This window comes from Hemitrygon akajei, chromosome 18 (genome assembly GCF_048418815.1).
Source record: "Hemitrygon akajei chromosome 18, sHemAka1.3, whole genome shotgun sequence".
Lineage (NCBI taxonomy): Eukaryota > Metazoa > Chordata > Chondrichthyes > Myliobatiformes > Dasyatidae > Hemitrygon > Hemitrygon akajei.
The window spans coordinates 29,141,909-29,166,272 of record NC_133141.1 but is presented as its reverse complement, the minus strand read 5'-3'; the positions used below and the strand labels follow the sequence as shown (position 1 = coordinate 29,166,272).

Below are 24,364 nucleotides of genomic sequence, written 5' to 3'. Positions count from 1 at the left end.
CACCCCATCCAGACATGAGGGGTGACCCTTGCTCCCCCCCCTCAGTGACGCCCTCCCCCCCCAACCACAGGCCAGACATGGTGGTCTCCCTGGTGGTTACCCTGGTCACTTTATTTAATCCTCTCTCTCTCTCTCCCTTACCCCTTTAATCCTCCATGTTAAATGTAGTTGTCTCCTTGTTGCTGTCACTGGTGGAAGGAGGAAGGGTTGAGATGCCCACCTTTGATTGCCCACAGTAATTCCCCTATTCTTTGCCCCTTGTCCAGGTGTGGTGGTGTTCTTGTTGCTCTCAGTGGGGTGAGACCGCTACCTTCTATCTCCCCTGGTAACCCTTCTGTTCTCTGCCCCTTGTCCAGATGTGGTGGTGTGCCTGTTGACGTTGGCTGCTGTGGGCCCGCATGACACAGGAGACGTGCTCCTATTCACCAGGCTGGAGAAGGGCAGGGTGCCCATCAGTGTCCAGATACCCACAGAAAGTGGCACAGTGAGTGGTCAGTGAGGAGGGAGGGAATCGCGGAACCTTGGGTCCAGACCCTGCAGGCATGATCGGCTTGAGCTCTCTGTCTCATCTCATAAACCCACGTCCCTGAGGGCAGACAGTGTTCAACCTGGCTAGACTTGCCAACAGATTATTATTTGGTTTGTTATTGTCACACATACTGAGGTACAGTTTTGCATGCCTTCCACAAACATCATTTCATCACATCGGTACAAGGGAAAAACAATAACCAAATGCAGAATCACAAACATGAGATTCTGCAGCTGCTGGAAATCCAGGTCACCCTCTAACCCCCCCCCCCCCCCCCCCCCAACCGCGCGTACACCAACACACACATGCACCCCGTACCCCTCTACCCTCCCCTCCCCGCACCCTCTTCCCACACAGGCCACATCCGGAGTATTGCATTCAGTTCTGGTCACCACATTACAGGAAGGATGTGGGGGCTTTAGAGAGGGTGCAAAAGAGACTCACCAGGATGCTGCCTGGACTACAGAGCATGAGCTGTAACGAGAGGCTGGACAAACTTGGGCTGTTTTCTCTGGAGTGGCAGAAGCTAAGGTGAGACCTGATAGAGGTTTATAAGATTAAGAGATATAGCTAGAGAAGACAGTATCTTTTTCCTAGGGTTGAAATGTCTAATATCATACATTTAAGGTGAGAGAGGGAGGTACTTAGAAGAGGCAAGTTTTTTTAATAAATACAGGATTCCCCCTCTATTCGAAGGTAGAGTGTTCCTATGAAACGGTTCGTAAGCTGGAATGTCATAAAGTGAAGAAGCAATTACCATTTATTTATATGGGAAAAATTTGTGACCATTCGCAGACCCAAAAAATAACCTACCAAATCATGCCAAATAACACATAAAACCTAAAATAACAGTAACATATAGTAAAAGCAGAAATGATCTGATAAGTACACAGCCTATATAAAGTAGGAATACTTTTCTGCAATCGTTGCAGCACTGTCCACCGTAGCGAAAATCTCACGCAAGAACTCTTGGCAGAAAGACTCGGTGCAAGCGCTCTCGGCAGCACTTGCGGCAAAAACATTCGGCGCAAGCGCTTTTGGCAGAAACACACGGCGCAAGCACTCTTGGCAGAAGCACTCTTTCCAGTAACCTATAAGCTATGGAGCTGCCAAATCATACCAAATACACAGCCTATATAAAGTAGAAATAATGTATGTACAGTGCAGTTTCACTTACCGGAATCAGGAAGACAGTGAGCACACTGATGGTGTGTTAGGCTGAGTTGTCGGAGGTTGGGGTGGTGGGAGACTGGGGTGTCATCTCATCGTCGTCTGTTTCCATCAGGGCAGGCAGGTCACCTTCTTCTATGTCTGCCTGCCTCGATATTGAAGGTCGAGTTTCGTCGTCTGCTGTGGCTGATGTGGAAGGCTTGAAAAGCGATAGTATGCTTGACTGCTTAGCCTCGTGCATTTTTCTATCATACAGTTCTTTGTAAGCACTCAAACCATCCTGCAAATATGCCCTAAAGCTACGTACCCTTTCAAAATTAAAGTCATACTCTTCTGCAATCATTGTAGTGTTGTCAATCGCAGTGAAAATCTCACGCAATTGCTTCACGTTCAGTTCCTGGACGACTTAACTTTCGGGCTGTTTGCTACTGCATTCGGTTTCCATTGTTAACCTTTCCTCTTCCAATTGCATCAGCTCTTCATCTGTCAGTTGGTCATGGGATGCCAAAACCTCTTCAACATCACCTTCGTCAACTTCCACAAGCCAAACTCACTTTGTACTTACTTCGTTCACCACGATCGAAACGCTTAATTATGTCTAGTTTTACGCTAAGTGTAACACCCTTACGCGCTCTTTTAGGCTTTTCCGATATCTTAGAATTTATCTTGCTAACAGATGCACAAAATAAATCGACATAAAGCACAGATGCTCACAGGCACGCGGTTTAAGCAATGGTGGCTAGAATGCAGTTCCGAGGAGGAGCTTGGCTGCTCGGGGCGCGCGCTACCTTTTTTCATAACAGTGAAAACACCTTCTGTTAGCAAAAACAGGTAACTAATGTAGGTCTTTCATAACAGCGAGGTTCGAAAGCAAGCAAGCGTTCGAAAAACGGGGGACACCTGTACACAGAGTGGTGGGTGTCTAGAATATCCTGGCAGGGATGGTGGTAGAGGCAGATGCAATAGAGGCATTTAAGAGGCTGTTAGACACATGGGTGTACAGGGAATGGAGGATATGAACATTATATAGGTAGAATGGATTCAGTCTAATTTGAGATTGTGATCAGCACAGTCAAGGTGGGCCTAAAGGCCTGTTCCTGTGATGTACTGTTCTGTGAGGACACAGCCCGAGCTGTATGGATTGGTCAGGTCTCTCCCTATGGAAGGGAGGATTGGGACTGTGAATACTGGAGCCAGGAAGAGTAACAGAGCCGCTGCTCCCTCCTAGGTCTCAGTCAGCTCGCTGCTGACAGAGTTTGACGCCATCCTGAAGGAGCAGAAGGAGATCAGCAATGTGACGGAGCTGAAGGCTTGGTGGGAAGGACGGACTGCCCTGGACCGGCGGATGAAGGTGGGTGCTGTGGGGAGTGTGGAGACCCCTCTCTCTGACAGACACCCCTGGACCAATGGGAGAGGGGAACTGGGGGTAAGAAAGAAGAGATGGACACCTCTGGGAAAATGGGGAGTGTGGACTGTGGGGGGGTGGGGGGGAAGAAAAGAAGAGATGGACACCTGGACTCATTGTGGTGGGGGGGAACAAATCGTACTGTGCATGTGAAGATGGTTATTAGTGTTGCATTCTCCCTCTGGAGTGGAGGCATTGGGTACAGCTTCCCCTGTGTGTGAGGGATGGGGTTGAAGGGGTTGTTGCCCCTCTGCTAGATCCCAACTCTAACTGCTTTCTCCTCTGCACCTCCCCCTCCTTTTGCCCCTTTCCCCTCTTGCTCTCTTCTAACCTTCCCCCATCACCACCCCTTCCCACTCTTGCCCCCTCCCTTTCCACTTTTTACCATCCTTTCTCTCTCCTTTCCCACCTGCCCCTATGCTGCCCTACACCCCTTTTCTTGTGCCTCACATAGCATTTAGTGGACTCTCTGGAGACAGGTGTGCTGGGCTGCTGGAGGTGTCTGCTGCTGCCTAGTTGCCCGAACACCCAGGTACAGCAGGAAGCAGAGGCTTTTGGCCGTTTCCTGGAAGAGAGGGGCTACCAGTACGAGCACCAGGACCTGCTTAAGGTAGGTGACTACAGAGCTGTACAGTACAGGAATAGGCTGGTCTAGGTACATACAGAGCAATACAACACAGATACAGGTCATTTGGCCCAGCTGTCCATCCTGACCATGCTGCCCATCCAACTTGTCCCCAATTTCCTGTGTTCGGTCCATGTCTCCCTGACTGAACCAATTCCTCTGGCAGCTTGTTTCATAAACTCACCACCCTATACGTGAAGAAGTTGCCTCTCAGGTTCCTTTTAAATCTTTTCCCCTTATCCAAAACCTATGGCCCCTAGTTTTATACTCTCCTACACTGGGGAGAAGATTGTAACCATCCACCTTATCTACACGTCTCATAATTTTAAACACCTCTCCAAGGTTGCCCCCTCTTTCTCCTACGTTCCAAGGAAACTACATTACCCGCCTGGCCAACCTCTCCCTATGACTCAGATCCTCTAGTCCTGACAACCTCCTTGTGCATCTCTTCTCTTTCCAGTTTAACCATGTCTTCCTACAACAGTGTGACCAAAACTGTCCACAGTGTGGCCTCACGATTAACTCATGCAATGTCCTCACCACCCTGTCCACCTGTGACTCCACTCCCAACTTTAATGTTGTGGAAGTCTCTGTTCCAAATCCCAGCCTCTTCACCTCAAACATTCCCCCCTTAACTTCCAACCATGTAGTTTAAACCTGTGGCCAATGGTTTTTGGCACTTCTAGGGTGAAAGACTGTGACTAGACACCCTATCTATGCTGCTCACACTCTTGTACACCTCTGTTAGCTCCTCTGCCTCAAGGAGAATCCAGCCCCTGTCTGATCATGGTGGAGGGATGGTGCATGGGCAGAGAGAGCGAGGGGTTAGCAGGAGTGGGAAGAGCACAGGGTAAGGTGAGCTGAGGGAGAGAGGAAGGGGAGTGCAGGGGAGAAGATGAGGCAGTGCATGGAAGGGTGAGGGGAGAAAGAGGATACTGGGCAGGGAGAGGAGCAGAGGATGGTACAATGAGCAGGGACAGGTGATGGGGAGAATGTGCGGGGGATAAGTGGAAAGGGGCGGGGGTACGGTGGGTAAGGAGAGTGTGGGAGGGCGAGGGGTGATAGTGGGGAAATGGGGTAAAGAAGGGGTGAAGGTGGGGTTAGTGCATGGGAGGGTGCTGGACGGCAGATAATTGAGAGGACATATGTTGGGGAGGGTTGGTGAGGATTGTGTATGGGGAGTGGTGGAGAGGGTCTCCTGCCTGCCCTTGTTCTCATACACTCTGCACCCTCAGACAATGCTGAGCGCTTCGCACCTGCTGACTCCGCTGGACATCCAGTCCCTGTCCGGGGGCCTAAGGGGCAGCTGTCCCTCCGAGGTGGGTGACTACCTGCAAGGAGCCGTGGACAGGCTGAAGCTCCTCACCGGCCGACACACCAGACAGTCTTCCCAGCTCATCCTCATGTTGGACAAGGTAGGGGCTGGGGAAAGGGGGGTGTGGGTGAAGGGAGAAGCTCCAGCAAGAGTGAGGTTTCTGACCCTCCGTCTGCCTCCCCCTCCCGACCCTGACCCTCTGTCTGGTCTGCTCTGTCCCTCTCTCAGCTCCCTAGGTGATATGGGTCAGAGGAATGTTCCAGGGGAATGGGATTCCAGGATTCACTCCTTCCCCACCCCTTGTACCCAAGGGGGTAGGTACGCTGCTGTTAGTGGGCTTGAGAAGAGGGTTGTTGGGGGTGGGAGGTAAATGGACTCCAGATTAACCCCTGTAATTTACAGGATCTGCAGAGACTGCCCTGGGAGAGCATGCCCTTACTTCGAGGGGGCAGAGTCTCCCGACTCCCGAGCTTCCAGTTCCTACTGGGATACACCATCACTAAGAAGGTGAGTGTATGGGGAAGAGTTGGTGGGGAGGGGGAGTAGGGGCACTGGCAATTATAGATCATCCTCTCCACCTCCCTTCTTCTGAGCCTACTCCCTGCTCCCTCCCCCCATTCACCACTTCCCTGGGTACTCTATTGTCTGCACATTTGTGTCTATCTGCCTCTTACATTTGAACCCAAGCATTTAACCACCCCTCTCTTTCTCTCTCTCTCTCTCTCCCTCTCTCCCTCCTTTGACCCAGCACCAGTTGAAGTCTGTGATGACGAAAGGCGTGGACCCCGGAAATGTTTTCTATGTCCTCAATCCCCAGGGCAATCTGCCCAATACGGAGAAGACCTTCAAGGCCTGGTTTGAGAGGTTTGTCTGCAGGGCTGGGCTCTTACTGAGACTGGGGTTTCACCTCCAACCTCCCCCATGGCTTGCTGCTCACCTCCTCCAGGCATGTGCCTGACACAGCCAGGAGTTGGATAGGGTTAAATCTTGGGTTGTGACTTCGGGCATGGAAGGTTTAAATACTCAGATCTGGGGTCATGGCTCTGGGGGGAGGGGTGAAATCTTTGGATCTGGGGACTGTGATGCTCAAGGGGAAGGGGTTAGGTGTCATGACCCTGGACAAAGCGGTTAACTCCTTAGATCTAGAGGCTGTGACCCCTGGAAAAGGGGGTTAAATCCTCAAGTCTAGAGGTCGTGACCCCAGAGAGGTTAAATCCTGAACTCATGGGTCATGACCCCAAAGAGTAGTTAAATCCTCAGTGATGACTCTGGATGTCAAAAAGCTTGCGCCTCGGCTAATTCTTCACAAACCCAAAACCCTCTACATCCTCCCATAGACGGGGCCGGAAACATCCCTGAGATAACGTGTATTTTTCTTTCTCTCTACCTCTCACCTCTCCCCCCCATCTCCCTCTCTCTCCCCTCTCCCACTCTCCCCTTCTCCCTCTCTCCCCCTCCCTCCATCACTCCCCCTCTCCCCTTCTCCCTCCATCACTCCCCCTCTCTCCCCCTCCCTCTCCCATACCCCTCTTCTCTCCCTCTCCCATACCCTCCTCTCTCTCTCCCATACCCCTCTTCTCTCCCCTCCCATACCCCTCTTCTCTCCCCTCCCCTATACCCCCTCACCCCTCTCCCCACCCCTATTTCTCCCCCCTCCCCATCTCTTCCCCTTCCCCCCTTCCCTCCCCTCTCTCTCCCCCTTCCCCCCTTCCCTCCCCTCTCTCTCCCCCTTCCCACCCCTCCCCTCTTTCCCTCTCCCTCAGGAAGGAGGGGTGGGATGGCGTGGTAGGGCGAGGACCCAGCCAGGAGCAGCTGAAATCTGTCCTGTGTAACCGTGATCTCTACCTGTAAGTGATCTCTACTTTGGGGGCGGCAGGAGGAGGGTGGGTGGGGGAGTCAGTTCTGAAGGAAGGGCAGTTCAAGGGAAGCTGGGGATGGGGACTGGAAGGCTCTCTGGACAACAGCTGTCCTCTGCAATATACCCACCCCACACCAAGGAAGTGGGAGCTGGTCACTGAATCACACAACATGTGTTTCCCACCTGAGCTTGTTCCATTTTCCCATGCTTGTCCATATCCCTCTGAACCTTTCCTATCCATGTACCTGTCCAATTTTCCTGTAAGTGCTGTTAATGTACCTGTCTCAACCTCTGCTACGTGCTGATCACCCTCTGAGTGAAAAGGTTACTCCTCAAATTTTCCCCCTCACAAATTGATCTCTTCTCTCCCAATCCCAGTCTCTCTGATTAATCCCACTCTAAAGGACTGCCCCTTCCCTCTTGCCCCCACTAACAAATCTTATCCCTCACCTCTCTCTAATTGATCCCCCGGATCGATTTCCCCCTCTAATTGATCTCATTCCTCCTCCTCTCCTGCCCTCCCTCCTCTGATCAATTTACCCCCTTCCCCAATTGATCTCCCCTTAACTAATGGATTTCTATCCCCAACCCACTTTTCTCATTAATGGATTTCTCCACCCCAATGGACTTTGCCCCTACCCAGGTATGCTGGTCAGAGAGCAGGCATCTAATTCTTGGAGGGACAGGAGATCTACCCTCACTAATCAATCTCCACCTTCACTCCCACCACCCTCCTCCCTCACTGATAATCTCCCCCTCATTAATGGATCTCGGTCTCGCCCAGGTATGCTGGTCACGGTGCTGGCGTCCAATTCCTGGAGGGACAGGAGATCCAGAAACTCAGCTGCCGAGCAGTGTCTCTACTTCTGGGCTGCAGTAGTGCCACGCTGGCTCTTCGCGGCAACCTGGAGGGTGTCGGCATCGTCCTCAAGTACATGATGGCCGGCTGGTGAGTCTGAGAGCCAGATCCTCTACTGGGGTGAGGGAGGGAGGGGTTATGAGGGGAAGGGAAATGGATAAAACCTCCTTGTGTATCAACAACCAAAGTGCTGGAAGTTCTGGCTGGCAGGCTCTTCAGGCAGAGAATCCAGTCAATGTTTGGGCCCTGGAGCGGGCCAGCACAATAACAAACCTACCACACCCTTCCCCCTAAGACCCTGCCCATTTCAACTGTCTGTCACAATGGCAGTAAAGAATTAGTTTATTATTGTCAAACATGTACCAAGATAGAGTGAAAGGTTTGTCTTGCATCTTGTTCATACAGATGCAAGACACGCTTTTGTGTGTGGTATGGTAGTGTAGCAGTTAACGCAACGCTATTACAGCGCCCACGACCCAAGTTCAATTCTGCTGCTGTCTGTAAGCAGTTTATACGTTCTCCCTGTGACCCCATGGGCTTCCTCCCACATTCCAAAGACATACTGCTTGGTAGGTTAATTAGGTGTAATTGGGTGGCAAGTGCTCAAGGACCTGCTACCTTGCTTTATCTCTTAAAAACACTTAAATAGATAAGTTTATTGCACAGTACGTTGAGCTAGAATAAGTTTAAATGATAAGAGAATACAGAATCAAGTATTGCAGTGCTGGCAGGCAATAAGGTGCAAGATCATTGTGAAGCAGATCAGGAGGTTAAGTGTCTATTGTACTAGCCACCTGTTCAATCGTCTGATAACAAGTAGGGCACAATCTGTCTGTGAGCCTGGTGGTACATGCTTCTGGCTTTTGTATTGTCTGCCCAATGGAAGAGCAAAGAAGAGAGCAAAGAAGAGAGATGGAAGAGGGTGTGTGGGGTCTTTGATTATCCTGGCTGCTTCACTGAGGCAGTGAGAAGTGTTAGAGTTCATAGAGGGGTGGCTGTTACCCAGGAGGTCAAATGTAAGGGGAAAGTACACTATTAATGTCAAAACTCTTAACAGAACTAATGGACAGAGATACCTTGGGGTCCAAGTCCCTGAAATTGGCCACACAAGTAGACAGGGTGGTAAAGATGTAGTACGGTAATTTTTCCTTCATTGGTCGGGGTGATAAGTGCAAGAATCGGGAAATCCTGTTGCAGCTGTATAAAATTCTGATTGGGTAGCATTTGGAGCGTTGTGTGCAGTTCTGGTCGTCCCATCACAGGAAGGGTGTGGGGTCTTCAGAGAGGGTGCAGAGGAGGTTCACCAGGATGCTGCCTGGATTAGAGGGCATGAGCTACAAGGAGGGGTTGGACAAACTTGAGCTGTTTTCTCTGGAGAATCAGAGACTGGGGGAGGGAATCTTCTTCCCAGGTTGAAATGTCAAAAATGAGAGCCCATGCATTTAAGGTGAGAAGGGGAAAGTTCAAAGGAGGAGTGCAGAGCAAGTTGTGTTTTTTTTTGAAGAGTGGTGAATGTCTGGAATGTGCTGCCAGGGAGATCTGAGTTTAAGGTACATATGATAGAGGTGTTTAAGAGGCTGTTAGACATGTGACTATGCAGGGAATGGAGGAATATGGAAAAGATTTAGTTTAATTTGGCATCTTGTTCAGCACAGACACAGTGAGCCAAAAGGCCTGTTCTATGTCTTAAATGCAGTGAGAATATCTGATTCCATCACCTCCCTTCCAGGTATCACCTACTCTCCATGTGGGGAAGCTTACCCTTCAGGTCCTTTCTATATTTCCCTCCCATCTTAAACCTATGCCCTCCAGTTTCTGAAAGCCCTGCCATGGGTCCTCACTTCCAACTGCCTCAACAGCTGACAATGTAATCAACACACCCCCTCCCACCCTGGACATACTCTCTTCTCCCTCCTCCCATCAGGCAGGAGATACAAGAGCCTGAAAGCATTTAGCACCAGGCTCATGGGCAGCTTCTAGCCCACTTGAATGGTCCTCTTATACAATAAGATTTGCTTATATTTCATGCCCTCCAATCCAGACAGTATCTCTCCAAAGCCTCCACATCCTTCTATCATGCGATAAGACTATTGAACAGACCACTTGTGCACTAAGTGATGAACTCTTGATCTCCCACTCAACCTTTGGCCCATCTAGTCCATGCTGACCTATTTTTCTGGTGAATCTCATTGACCCACACCTGGACCAGACCCCTTCCATCCACGTACCTCTCCAAATTATTCCTTAAATGTTAAATTTGATTCTCTACTTTTCGTGATGTTTATTAACGACCTGGATGTGGGGCTAGAAGGGTAGGTTGGCAAGTTTGCAAGATGACACAAAGGTTGGTGGAGCTGTGGATAATGTAGAGGATTGTCGAAGACTGCAGAGAGACATTGATAGGATGCAGAAGTGGGCTGAGAAGTGGCAGATGGAATTCAACTCAGAGAAGTGTGAGGTGGTACACTTTGGAAGGACAAACTACAAGGCAGAGTACAAGGTAAATGGCAGGATACTTGGTAGTGTGGAGGAGCAGAGGGATCTGGGAGTACATGTCCACAGATCCCTGAAAGTTGTCTCACAGGTAGATAGGGTGTTTAGCTTTCATAAGTTGAGGGATAGAGTTTAAGAGTCGCGAGGTAATGATGCAGCTCTATAAAACTCTGGTTAGGCCACACTTGGAGTACTGTGTCCAGTTCTGGTCGCCTCATATAGGAAGGATGTGGAAGCATTGGAAAGGGTACAGAGAAGATTTACCAGGATGCTGCCTAGTTTAGAGAGTATGCATTATGATCAGAGATTAAGGGAGCTAGGGCTTTACTCTCTGGAGAGGAGGAGGATGAGAGGAGACATGATAGAGGTGTACAAGCTATTAAGAGGAATAGATAGAGTGGACAGCCAGCGCCTCTTCCCCAGGGCACCACTGCTCAATACAGAGGACATGGCTTTAAGGTAAGGGGAGGGAAGTTCAAGGGGGATATTAGAGGAAGGTTTTTTACTCAGAGAGTGGTTGGTGCATGGAATGCACTGCCTGAGTCAGTGGTGGAGGCAGGTACACTAGTGAAATTTAAGAGACTACTAGACAGGTATGTGGAGGAATTTAAGGTGGGGTGTTATATGGGAGGCAGGGTTTAAGGGTCGGCACAACATTGTGGGCCGAAGGGCCTGTACTGTGCTGTACTATTCTATATTCTATTAAATGTTGAAATTGAACCCACATCGGGAGGGGGGGGGGGTGTGGGGAGTGGGGTAGGGAGTGCGGGACGGGAAAGGGAGAGTGGGGTGGGGATTGCGGGACGGGGAGGTGGAGTGGGGTGGAGGTTGTGAGGAGGGGGAGTGGGGTGCAGGACGGGGCAAAAGGTGTGGGAACGGGGGAGTGGGGCAGGGGGGAGGGTTGCGGGGGAACATGATATGGAGGGGGAGTGGGGTGGGATGTGTGGGCAGAATTGGGGGTGGGAGGAGGGGGAGATGGGAAGAGGTTGTTGGACCAGGGAATGTGAGAGGGAAGGGAGACAGATAGGGAGGGAAGGGACTGATGCAGACTGGGAGATGTGTGGAACTGGGGAAAAAAGGGGGTGGGTGGGGGTGAGATGGAGATGGGGAGGGAAGGGTACAGGTGGAAGCGGAGACAAGGAGGTGTGTGGAATTTGGGAGAGGAAGGAGGTGAGACAGATGGGGAGGGGGTGGACGGTGGGACAGGAGACAGGGCAATCTGGGTGTGACTGTGGAAGACTGACAGGATCGGAGGGGACAGTGGGCGAAAGTTGGATACAGACATGGATATGTGTGCGAGCAGTGGTGGGTTAGGCTCATAGGTGACAGTATAAGATGGGAGACAGAGATGGGGAAGAGGGTGGGACTGAGGATGTGGCAAGGGCGTAATGCTGAGGCTTTATAAGGCATTGGTCAGTTTTAGGCGCCTTATCGAAGAAAGGATGTGCTGACATGGGAGAGGGTCCTGTGGAGGTTCATGAGAATAATTCCTAGAATAAAAGGGTTAATATAAATCCCTGATGGCTCTGGGCCTGTACTCACTGAAGTTAGTCATAGAAAAGTACAGCATAGAAACAGGCTCTTTGGCCCATCTAGTCCGTGCCAAAACCATTTAAGCTGTCTACTCCCATTGACCTGCACTTGGACCATAGCCCTCCATACCACTACCTTCCATGTACCTATCCAAACTTCTCTTAAACGTTGAAATTGAGCTCACATGCACCACTTGCACTGGCAGCTTGTTCCACGATCTCACGACCCTCTGAGTGAAGAAGTTTCCCTCATGTTCCCCTTAAACTTTTCACCTTTCTCCCTTAACCCATGACCTCTGGTTGTTGTCCCACCCAACCTCAGTGGAAAAAGCCTGCTTGCATTTACCCTATCTGTACCACTCATAATTTTGTATACCTCTATCAAATCTCATCTCAATCTTCTACACTCTTAAGGAATAAAGTCCTAACCTTTCCTTATAACTCAGGTCCTGCTGCAAGCCATGTCAACCTTTTTCGCTGTTCACTACACCCCCGATCTTGGTGTCATCTGCAGATTTGCATGTCCAGTTAACCCCATGATCATCCAGATCGTTGAAATAGGTGACAACCAACAACGGACCCAGCACTGATCCCTGTGGCACTTCACTAGTCACAGGCTTCCAGTCAGAGAGGCGACTATCTACTGCCACTTCCTAGCTTCTCCCACAAAGCCAATGTCTAAGCCAATTTACTACCTCATCTGGAATGCTGAGCAACTGAACTTTCTTGGCCAACCTCCCATGTGGGACCTTCTCAAATGCCTTGCTAAAGTCTATGTATACAACATCCACTGCCTTGTCTTCATCAACTTTCCTGGTAACTTTCATTGGCCTTCCCATGTCCTGCAAAAAGGAGTATTCTATTATCTAGCCTGCATCCTTACTGTTCTAACTAGGCATCTAGAAAGAAGAAAGAACAATAAATGGAGGGGGGGGGGGGGGGGACAACCTCCTTTCACTAAAGGCCCAAAGAGCTAAAAACTAAAAAAATCTCCACTCTGACAATGGTCACTCCATTTGTCCCAGCCATACATTAATTTGCTCTTGCAAATCAATCCAGAGTGGTCAGCTATGTCTCCTCAGGCTTCCGAACTCTCCAATTTGCCGCTGCTCAAATCATTGAACTTCGCTAGTTGCTGCCTTTTGTACTCAATTGCAAAACCTGAGGGAGCTATGTATTCTCAGGCTTCTGATCTCCAATTTGCTGTTGCTCAGAGCATCAAACTGACACGAATGACTGCCTCTTTGTACTGCGATCTCCGATTTGCCGCTACTCAAAGCTCCAAACTGACGCGAATTACTGCTTTTTCTACGCATTCAGAGGACCTGAGTGAGCTACGTCTTCTCAGGCTTCTGATCTCTCCGATTTGTCGCTGCTCAAAGCTCCAAACTGACGCGAATTACTGCTTTTTCTACGCATTCAGAGGACCTGAGTGAGCTACGTCTTCTCAGGCTTCTGATCTCTCCGATTTGTCACTGCTCAAAGCTCCAAACTGACGCGAATTACTGCCTTTTTGTACTCAAGTCGGAGGACCTGAGTGAGGTATGTCTTCTCAGGCTTCTGATCTCCAATTTCTCACTGCTCAAAGCATCAAACTGCCACAAATTACTGCCTTTTTTACTCAAGTCAGTGTGCTAAGTTTTCTTGGGCTTTCAATCTCTCCAATTTGCTGCTGTTCAAAGCACTAATTTGTCGCAAGTTGCTGCCTGTGGTACCCGATCGGGAAACCTGAGTGAGCTCCGTATTCTCAGGCTTCTGATCTCCAATTTGTCGCTGCTCAAAGCTCCAAACTGACGCGAATTACTGCCTTTTCTACTCAGTCAGAGCACCTGAGTGAGCTACGTCTTCTCAAGCTTACCATCTCTCTGATTTGCCGCTGCTCAAAGCACCAAACTGCCACAGAACGCTGCCTTTTTGTACTCAAGACCTGAGGTAGCTACGTCTTCTCAGGCTTCTGATCTCTCCAATTTGCCGCTGGTCAAAGCATCAAACTGCCACAAATCACTACCTTCTACTCTTGTCGGTGAACCTGAGTGAGCTACATCTTAGATTTCCGTTTTCTTTGATCTGCCGCTGCTCAGAGCACCAAACTTACATGAGTCACTGCCTGGTATTCAGTGAGCTACGCCTTAGGCTACTGATCTCTCTGATTTGCCACTGCTCAGAGCTCCAAGCTGCCAAGAGATGCTGTCTTTTCTAGTCAATCGGCGAACCTTTGTAAACCTCGTCTTCTCAGGGTTCCTTCCAATCTGATTTGCCACTGCTCGAGGCATCAAGTTGCTGCTTTTTTCTACTCAATCAGCGAACTTGAGTGAGCTACGTCTTCTCGGGCTTCTGGTCTCTGATTTGCCGCTGCTCCACTGCTCGAAGCACTAAACTGCCTTTTTCTACTCGGTTGCTGAACGTGAGTGAGCTGCGTCTTCTTGGGTTTCCGCTCTCAGAGTTTTGTGGAATGAAGGTGGATCTCACTTAAACCTGTTCAATATTAAAAGGCCTAGATATGCCATAAAACAGGAGCAGAATTAGGCCACTAGGTTCATCGTGTGCTCCACATACCTCTCCCTCATACTTAGTGTATAAGTATCTCATGCTCAGATAGAGTAGACGTAGAGAGGATGTTTCTTATAGTGGAGGAGTCTAGGACCAGAGAGCACACCCTTAAAGTATGTCTTTGTAGAACAGAAATGAGGATTATTTTTTAGCCCGCAAATCTGTGGAATTCATTGCCACAGACAGTTGTGAAGGGCAAAACATTGGGTATATTTAAAGCAGATGTTGATAGGTTCTTCATTAGAAAGGGGTCAAAGGTTATGGTTGAGGAGTCAGGAGCATGGGGTTGAGAGCGATAGTCAATCAGCCATGATGGTATAGTGGAGCAGACTCGATGGGTTGAATGGCCTAATTCTGTTCTGTCTTATGGAGATGGGGAGGTGTGTGTGAATGGGGGAGATGGAGACAGGTTGATGGGAAAGGGTGTGGGGAGTGTAAGATGACGATGGGGCAGGAGATGTGGGGGGAAGTTTGTGACTGGTGGGGATGGAGGGTGAGAACAGGGGAGGATGGGTCGGGGGGCAGATGTGGAGGTGTGTGGGACTAGGGGAGAGGGAGAGTAATGTGGTACTAATGCCTATTTTTGCCCTGCCCACCCTCAGCCCCCTGTACTTGGGCAACCTGTGGGATGTTACAGATAAGGATATCGACCGCTACATGGAGCAGCTGCTGAAGGGCTGGCTGGGCGCACAGGACCATACCTCCCTCCTGCACCACATCTCCCGGGCACGACAAGCCCCCAAGCTCAAATACCTCATCGGTGCTTCTCCTGTGGTCTACGGACTCGACGTCTCCCTACAGTGACACAGAGATCCTCACTCCCTCCCCAAGATACCAGTTTGTTAAATTGAACATATGTCTATTTAAAAACCCTAACTTGTTAAATACCCCCCACCTCAACCCAACCCTCTCAATCTCCAATGTTTGTAAGCCCTCAATAAAAGGTTCTTTTCATCATCACAGAGGAGTGTTGGTGCTGCAGGGAAAGAGGGGATCTAGGAGAGCAAGGGTGGGGACGGGATGGATAGGGAGATTGTGGGAGCCTTGTATCAGAGAACAGTACACCAGGTGTCTGGGGAAGCTGGTGGACGCAATAGTAGCAGGTGGTGACAAGAGGGTGTACAGGAGTGAGATATGCCAACTAGTGGAATGGTGCCGCAGCAACAACCTGACGCTCAACATTAGATGAAAGAGCTGACTGTGGACTTAAGGAAGGGTAAGACGAAGGAACACATACCAATCCTCATAGAGGGATCAGAAGTGGAGAGAGTGAGCAGCTTCAGGTTCCTGGGTGTCAAGATCTCTGAGGATCTAACCTGGTCTCAACATATTGATGTAGTCATAAGACAGACAGACATACTTTATTGATCCCGTGGGAAATTGGGGAAAAGAAGGCATTACAGCGGCTAGACTTTATTAGGAGTTTGAAGAGATTTGGTATGTCAACAAATACACCCAAAAACTCCTATAGTTATACCGTGGAGAGCATTCTGACAGTCTGCATCACTGTCTGGTACGGAGGAGCTACTGTACAAGACCGAAAGAAGCTGCAGAAGGTTGTAAATCTAGTCAGCTCCATCTTGGGTACTAGCCTACAAACTACCCAGGACATCTTTACGGAGCGGTGTCTCAGAAAGGCAGCGTCCGTTATTAAGGACCTCTAGCACCCAGGGCATTGTTACCATTAGGTAGGAGGTACAGAAGCCTGAAGGCACACACTCAGCGATTCAAAAGCAGCTTCTTCCCCTCTGCCATCCGATTCCTAAATGGACATTGAACCCGTGAACACTACCTCACTTTTTTTATATATATACAGTATTTCTGTTTATGCACTTCTTAAAAAATCTATTCAATATACGTAATTGATTTACTTGTTTGTTTTATTTTATTTATTATTTCTCTCTCTGCTAGTTATGTATTGCTGTGAACTGCTGCTGCTATTAACAAATTTCATGTCACATACCGGTGATAATAAACCTGATTCTGATTCTGAAATTCAAACACTGGTAATCACAACTTTTAAAAAAAGCAACTTGTCCACATGAAAACTGTGGATTGCAGAGCAGTTCAGAGAGTGGTCATCCCACAGAGTGACAGCCATCATCTACAGGTCAGGAGTGTGATGGAACACTCCCCACTTGCCCACGTGGAGTTACACTGCACACTCTACATCTGCCACTTCACCTGGCATAGTAGAGGCACTGCAGCAAGACTCCCAAGGTGGCTTCTTCCAATCTCACCACCTCTAGCAGCTGGATGGACAAGGGTGGCAACAGCACAAGAAAAACTACCCCCTGGAAAGTTTAGTCCCACTCCTCAGGAACAATAGTCCAGAGCAACTATCAATATTCAATTCCCACTACTCTCTGTAAGGAGTCTGTCTCAGTTTCCCCTTGACTCCACAGGTTTCCTCCCATAGACAGACATACTTTATTGATCCCGAGGGAAATTAGGTTTTGTTACAGTCGCACCAACCAAGAATAGTGTAGAAATAATTAAATAATAAGTAAATTATTCCAAGTGGAAGTAAGTCCAGGACCAGCCTATTGGCTCAGGGTGTCTGACACTCTGAGGGAGGAGTTGTAAAGTTTGATGGCCACAGGCAGGAATGACTTCCTATGACACTCAGTGTTGCATCTCGGTGGAATGAGTCTCTGGCTGAATGTACTCCTGTGCCTAACCAGTACATTATGGAGTGGATGGGAGACAATGTCCAAGATGGCATGCAACTTGGACAGCATCCTCTTTTCAGACACCACCGTCAGAGAGACCAGTTCCACCCCAACAACATCACTGGCCTTACGAATGAGTTTGTTGATTCTGTTGGTGTCTGCTACCCTCAGCCTGCTGCCCCAGCACACAACAGCAAACATGATAGCACTGGCCACCACAGATAGAACATCCTCAGCATCGTCTGGCAGATGTTAAAGGACCTCATTCTCCTCAGGAAGTAGAGACGGTTCTGACCCTTGTAGACAGCCTCAGTGTTCTTTGACCAGTCCAGTTTATTGTCAATTCGTATCCCCAGGAATTTGTAATCCTCCACCATGTCCACACTGACCCCTTGGATGGAAACAGGGGTCACCGGTGCCTTAACCCTCCTCAGGTCCACCACCAGCTCCTTAGTCTTTTTCACATTAAGCTGCAGATGATTCTGCTCACACCATGTGACAAAGTTTCCCACCGTAGCCCTGTACTCAGCCTCCTCTCCCTTGCTGATGCATCCAACTATGGCAGAGTCATCAGAAAACTTCTGAAGATGGCAAGACTCTGTGCAGTAGTTGAAGTCCAAGGTGTAGAAGGTGAAGAGAAAGGGAGACAGGACAGTCCCCTGTGGAGCCCCAGTGCTGCTGACCACTGTCTGACACACAGTGTTGCAAGCGCACATACTGTGGTCTGCCAGTCAGGTAATCAATAATCCATGACACCAGGGAAGCATCCACCTGCATCACTGTCAGCTTCTCACCCAGCAGAGCAGGGTGGACGGTGTTGAACACCCTGGAGAAGTCAAAAAACATGACCCTCACAGTGCTCGCCGGCTTGTCCAGGTGGGCGTAGAAATGGTTTAGCAGGTTGACTATGGCATCCTCAACTCCTAGTCAGGGCTGGTAGGCGAACTGGAGGGGGTCTAAGTGTGGTCTAACCATAGGCCAGAGCTGCTCTAGAACAAGTCTCTCCAGGGTCTTCATGATGTGGGAGGTCAATGCCACTGGTCTAGTCATTGGAGCCACTGGGGCTCGTCTTTGGTACAGGAACGAGGCAGGACATCTTCCTCTGGAGACTCAGGCTCAGGTTGAAGACATGGTGAAGTATTCCACATAGCTGGGGGGCACAGGCTTTGAGCACCCTGGAGCTGACACCATCCGGGCCTGAAGCCTTGCTTGGGTGGAGACGTTTCAGCTGTGAAGCCCACTGTGGTGGTTTCAGATGGGGGAGGGGTGTAGGCATGAGAGCAGGGTGGGCGGCTGTGAGGAGGGGAGAGTGGAGTATGTGTTGGTTGGGGGCTGACAACAGATGAATCATGTGGGGGATGGGCAGGGGCCATAGTGTCAAATCTGTTGAAGAACAGGTTAAGTTCGTTGGCCCAGTCCACACTGCCTTCAGCTCCCATATTCCAAAGTTGTACAGGTTAGGGTTAGTGAGTTGTGGACCTGCTATATTGGTGCCTGAAACATGGTGACACTTATGGGCTGCCCAGCACATCACAAACGATAATGCATTTCACTATATTTTAATATTTCCATGTACATGCGGCAAATAAAGCTGATCTTTATCTTTAAGCCACACACTTGGAACCTGTGGCTGTTCCTGCACTGCCACTGAGCCAGACTCCTGGAGCTGCATACCCAACCGCCGGGTCTACCCACACCTCACGGGCTGTGTAATTGCAGAAGGCACCACCACCTTCTCAAGGGCAGAGAGGGACAGGCAATCAAATGGTGGCTCAGCTGCACAACACCCTCGCCCAATCCTGCCAATGTTTTAAAAATAAACTTATGTCAAACTGTCTGCGGAGAGAGGAACATTCCACATTTTGGATCTACTGGGAAAGAAACACAAAATTGGGATGGATGCATCAAGGCTTGGTACGGCAACTGCTCTGCCCGTAACCGTAACAATTGTGGATACGGCTCAGCACGAAATCCAGCCTCACGTCCATGGACTCGGAGAGTATACTTTTCGCTACTGGTAAAGCAGCCAACATAATTAAAGACCCCACCCGCCCCGTCAGGCAGAAGATACAAAAGATACGTTGGCTGCTTCGAGGGGTAAAACACTCCGGTGGTTAAAGTTAGACCTGCTCAGGGCCCTGGTATTACTCTGCAGTTTGTCCTGTTCATATCCCCCGGGTGAGATGCTGATACCGCATTGCAGTCCCTACTCCTGTCCGCACCTCCCCGGGGGCGCTGGTATGCCTCTGCAATTCCTCCCCCCGCCCCTCCGGTGTCGTTCTGCAGGAAAGCACTTCCGGTGCGATGGCGCAGCCGGTGAATGTGGCCGATCTGCCATTGCAGCAGTTGGAGGCGCTGAGGGGGCAATTAGAGCAGGTAATGAGGGTAAATGTGGGTTATATTGGGCAGTACTGGGGTATGGTATGTTCTTGGGGGTGATAGTTGGGTAGGGACAAAGGAGACGCCGAAAATCAATTAGAGCAGGTACATTGGGGGGTATAGCGGTATTGTAGTGCGATTACAGTGGAGTAAGTTAGGAATTAATTGGGATATAGTGAGTTATACTGGAGCAATAGTGATAAAATATGGGTATATAGTTGGATGCAGAGGAGGGGGAGGCGCTGAGGGGTAAGAGCATGTAGTGGGGGTTATAGAGGGCAGGGGAGAGGGAGGTATGAGACTGAAGCAGGTCGGGGAGTATAGGGCATTTGAGTGTTGTGAGGTAATAGTTGGGATAGAGACAGGGAGAGGAGCCGAGGGTGCAACTGGAGCGGGTGTGTGGGTTACACTGAGGTACTGTGGTATCAGGATGTGTGTGCGGTATGGAGTAAGGTGTGTAGGGGGATATCGTGGGGAGAGAGCACTGAGTGGGCAACTGGAGCACGTGTTTGCTAAATGTGGTTTATAATGGGGTAATTAGAATCAAGTTTATTAATCACTGACTTATGAATGTGTGTGTATACGTAAGCCCAGTGAAACAGTTTCTGCTGACAGAAGGGGCAAAGGCGGGTTACTGGTGTCTTAAAACCGGTTGCTTCAGGCAGATGGGGCTTGTCAGCTCATCCAGAAAGAAACGTCTGCTAACTTGCAGCTACACCCACTCATGGGGAAAGCTTCGGGAGTAAACCCTGAGGAAAAAATCCAGAGCTGAAGTCCCTAAAGGCAGTCCTATGTTGAGTCTAACTTTGACTGGCAACTCCTGCGACGCTGCTGGTGCCAAACTGTTCCTTTGGGTTCATCGGCTGCGTGGAAAGGGGGAGTCTACTTAATGGGCAACAGCTTGCTCTCTGCCCTGGGGTGCAACATCCATGGTCAGCTCTGACGTTATATATACATGTGCAAAAACAGGGAAAATAGAATGAGCTATTGTTCATGGGTTCATTGTTTATTCAGAAATTTAATGGTAGTAATGATAAGAGGGCAATTCCTGGTTGATGGGGGTCCTTAAATGGTGCCTTTTGAAGATGTCCTCGATGGTGGAGAGGCTGGTGCCCATGATGGAGCATTGCAACCCTCTGGAACTTTTCTCAATTCCGTACCGTGGTTTCTCCACACCAGACGGTGAAGCTCTCCACTGTACACCTGCAGAAATTTGCTAGAATATTTGGTGACATACCAAATCTCCTCAAACTCCTAATGCTGGTGTGCCTTCTTCATAATTACATCAAAATGTTGGGCCCAGAATAGATCTTCAGAGATGTTGACACCCAGGAACTTGAAACTGCTCACCCTTTCCACTGCTGACCCCTCACTGAGGACTGGTGTGTGTTCCCTCGACCTCCCCATCCTGAAGTCCACAATCAATTCCTCGGTCTTACTGACGTTGTGTGCAAGGTTATTGTTGTGACACCACTCAATTGGCTGATCTATCTCACTCCTGTACTCCTCATCACCGTTTGAAATCCTGCTGGACAACAGTTGTATCATTGGCAAATCTATAGATGTTTGAGAGTCAAGGATCCAGTTGCAGAGGGAGGTACAGAGGCCCTGGGTTTTGGAGCTTGTTGGTTAGTACTGAGGGTATGATGGTGTTGAACGCTGAGCTGTGCCAATAAACAGCAGTCTGACGTAGGTATTGCTGTTGATCAGGTGATCCAGTAAAATATGGGTTGTTGAGATGTACAGGGGGTAATAGTGGGTGCAGGGAGAGGGGATGGGGTGAGGGGGCAACTGGACCAGGTCAGTGGGGTAGGTGTAGGATGTGAGGGGGGTAGGAGGGTTGGGTGCTTTATCTATCACGTGCATTGAAAGATCCAGTGAAACGCATCAAATCAGGGTGACAACAGTGGGGAGAAAGGGAGGTAGCTAAGGACAAGGCCCCCTTCCCACCCTGCCTACAGCATCAGCGCTCACACCCTCTCCCTCTTTCTCCATACTTCAGGAGACGGAATTCCTCACCTCATCAATCCAGCAGCTAAAACTGGTACAGAGCAAGTACGTGGAGTCACAGGAGAGTCTAAACAAGCTGAGTCCAGACAACACTGGTGAGCTCTCCCCACCCCAGCATGTCCTGACAGTCTCCAATACACGCTAACCCAGGCACTGTATGGCAGGTTCTCTCTCTGCCTCTGCTCCCCACCTCTCTCTCTTATACACTGTTTAACACATTCTCTCCCACCCAACACTCACTCCCCCTCCCTCCTCCACTCTCTACATCCTGCCTCTAACCCTCCCCCCCCCGTTTCAATCTCCCTCTCTCACTCAAGCACGGACAGTCAGCCCTTACCCCAACACTGTATGTAACACAGTTTCTCTCTCTCTCTCTCACTCAGGTAAAGATGTGCTGGTGCCTTTGACAAGTTCTGTATCCTTTTCTCACTTGGCCACTTTTGTGAAGGTGGCCTAGGTGGTTCTGCTCTCTTGTTGGCTTCCCGCTTCCCTCCCTCCCTCTCACTCACACCCTTCCTCGGTCCCCCCCCCCCCCCCCCCGCTCCCTCCCACAATTGAGTCCCCTCCTCTTCCCTTCCTTTGTTCTCCCACTCCCCCTCCCCTCCTCTCCCCCCCTCTCTCACCTCTCCACCTCCCTTCATCCCACCACAGCACCCTCCTTCCGCCCCTCCCTCTCTGAGAAGGACCCCCTTTCCTTGACCGGCGCCCAGATGTATGTCCCTGGGAAACTGCAGGACGTAAACCTCGTGTTACTGGACATCGGCACTGGTTACTACGTGGAGAAGGTCAGTGTCTTCCTTACAGGGGCAGTTGGGAGAGGAGAGGGGGCATGGAACACAGGGCATTATGTGGAAGGCGGGAGGTAGTGGTGGTGACTGGGTGTGAGAGCGAGGGTCGGGAGGTGTTGGGTGGAGATGGAGTGTAGGCAGATGAGGGTCGGTGGGTGGAAATGGGAGAGGGAGCATTGGGGAGGGGGTGGATGGGATTAAAAGGGACCTGAGGGCTGTTTCCCTACACAGAGTGAGTGATATCTGGAAGGTGCTGCCAGAGCACAGTGTTTGATGGGCATTTAGACACCTAAACAGACGGGAGGTGGGGGTAAGAGGTTAATATGGATGGGGGGGGGCAAAGGGACAGTTTCTATGATGCCCCACCCTCTGACGCTGGGCTGATCTCCCCTCTCTCACAGGGGGTTACGGAGGCACGAGCATTCTTCAACAGGAAATTGGAGTTCCTCACCAAGCAGATCGAGAAGGTGCAGCCAGCCCTGCAGGAGAAGTACACTGTGAAGCAGGGTAAGATGGAGGAGGCAAGGAGACAGGGTGGAGGGAGAGGAGGGCATGAATTTGATGAGTGGGGAAGAGCTATTTTTCTACCCCTCTCTTTCCCCACCCCCCACTCTACCCTCTCATCCCTCTCCCCTCCCCTCCCACTGACACATGCCCTGACTGGGTCTCTCTCTCTTCCAGCTGTGGTGGAGATGTTGAACCAGAAGATCCAGCATATGGCAGCACTCAACAACCCCCAATCCAGCACAGCCAAGGCCTGAACTCGTCCCACTTCTCACCTCCACCCGTCTCTGCCCAGTCACTAACCTGACCCTCTTTCCCTTCCCCTCCCTCGTGACCTGTTACTCTCAGCCTGACCCCATGACTGCCCTCTGGTCACCCATTCACCACCCCCCCCCAGCCTGAACCCGCGATCCATCACGGAGACCTGGTAGCCCCCACCACCCACACACACAACCACTGACCCAGCGTGGCTCTAACCCCATCACCCAGTAACCCTCAGAATGACCTTGTGAACCTTCAGCCTGACCCTTGAACCCCAGTGACCCAGTCACCCTTGGCGTAACTCTGTGACTTGGTTACCTTCGCCATGACCCAGTCATACTTGCCACGACCTTCAGCCCGGCCAAAGGAATATTCCTCCTCGTGACCCAGTTCAGCTGAGCCTGACCAGCTGGGACCACCTTGGGCGGAGTGTGTGTGCGTGCCTGGACTGCACCCTCTCCTCATCGTATGGTGTTTGAATTTTTATTAAAGTGTTTTCAGGTTTCAGCCAGCCGATAGTCTGGGTGTCCTTTCTTGCAGAAGTCGAGATTGTGGGAGGGGCACTAGTGTTGTGGGTCATACTCCTCTCTTCCCTCCCCCAACCCCCCACAGCAGGGCTCACCTCTTTGAATAGAAGAGTTTATGTGAGGGGTGCATGTGGTCCTTCATAATGCTGTTTCCTTTGCGGATGCAGTGTGTAGTGTAAATGTCCGTGATGGCGGGAAGAGAGACCCCGATTATCTTCTCAGCTGACCTCACTATCCGCTGCAGGGTCTTGCAATCCGAGATGGTGCAATTTCCAAACCAGGCAGTGATGCAGCTGCTCAGGATGCTCTCAATACAACCCCTGTAGAATGTGATGAGGATGGGGGGTGGGAGATGGACTTTCCTCAGCCTTCGCAGAAAGTAGAGACGCTGCTGGGCTTTCTTTGCTATGGAACTGGTGTTGAGGGACCAGGTGAGATTCTCCGCCAGGTGAACACCAAGAAATTTGGTGTTCTTATTGATCTCTACCGAGGAGCCGTCGATGTTCAGCGGGGAGTGGTCGCTCCGTGCCCTCCTGAAGTCAACAACCATCTCTTTTGTTCACATTCAGAGACAGGTTGTTGGCTCTGCACCAGTCCGTTAGCCGCTACACCTCCTCTCTGTAAGCTGACTCGTCGTTCTTGCTGATGTGACACACCACGGTCGTGTCATCGGCGAACTTGATGATGTGGTTCGAGCTGTGTGTTGCAGCACAGTCGTGGGTCAGCAGAGTGAACAGCAGTGGACTGAGCACACAGCCCTGGGGGGCCCCCGTGCTCAGTGTGAATACACTGGGTGTATTTAAAGTGGAGATTGATGGGTGTTTGATTATCAGGGCATCAAAGGTTATGGGGAGGAGGCAAGGGAGTGGGGTTGAGAGGGTTCTTGC

General features: G+C 50.3%; 2 protein-coding genes across 2 annotated transcripts in view; both read left to right on the top strand.

The window, feature by feature from the left end:
• espl1 (extra spindle pole bodies like 1, separase) overlaps nt 1-15,296 on the top strand; it is a 50,105-nt gene extending 34,809 nt beyond the window's left edge. Inside the window, exons 21-29 of the mRNA XM_073071206.1 lie at nt 357-484; nt 2,928-3,050; nt 3,559-3,714; nt 4,965-5,144; nt 5,447-5,551; nt 5,793-5,908; nt 6,808-6,891; nt 7,687-7,851; nt 14,939-15,296. Of these exons, the coding sequence (XP_072927307.1) occupies nt 357-484; nt 2,928-3,050; nt 3,559-3,714; nt 4,965-5,144; nt 5,447-5,551; nt 5,793-5,908; nt 6,808-6,891; nt 7,687-7,851; nt 14,939-15,140 (1,259 nt within the window). The 3' untranslated portion in view covers nt 15,141-15,296. The remainder of the gene's footprint in view (nt 1-356; nt 485-2,927; nt 3,051-3,558; nt 3,715-4,964; nt 5,145-5,446; nt 5,552-5,792; nt 5,909-6,807; nt 6,892-7,686; nt 7,852-14,938) is intronic.
• Nucleotides 15,297-19,238: 3,942 nt separating this feature from the next.
• pfdn5 (prefoldin 5) lies at nt 19,239-23,461 on the top strand. The gene is made up of 6 exons (XM_073071205.1): nt 19,239-19,384; nt 21,390-21,492; nt 21,781-21,812; nt 22,108-22,182; nt 22,587-22,692; nt 22,867-23,461. The coding sequence occupies exons 1-6, from the start codon at nt 19,313-19,315 to the stop codon at nt 22,944-22,946; spliced, it is 468 nt and encodes a 155-aa protein (XP_072927306.1). The 5' UTR covers nt 19,239-19,312; the 3' UTR covers nt 22,947-23,461.
• The last annotated feature ends 903 nt before the right edge of the window (nt 23,462-24,364 follow it).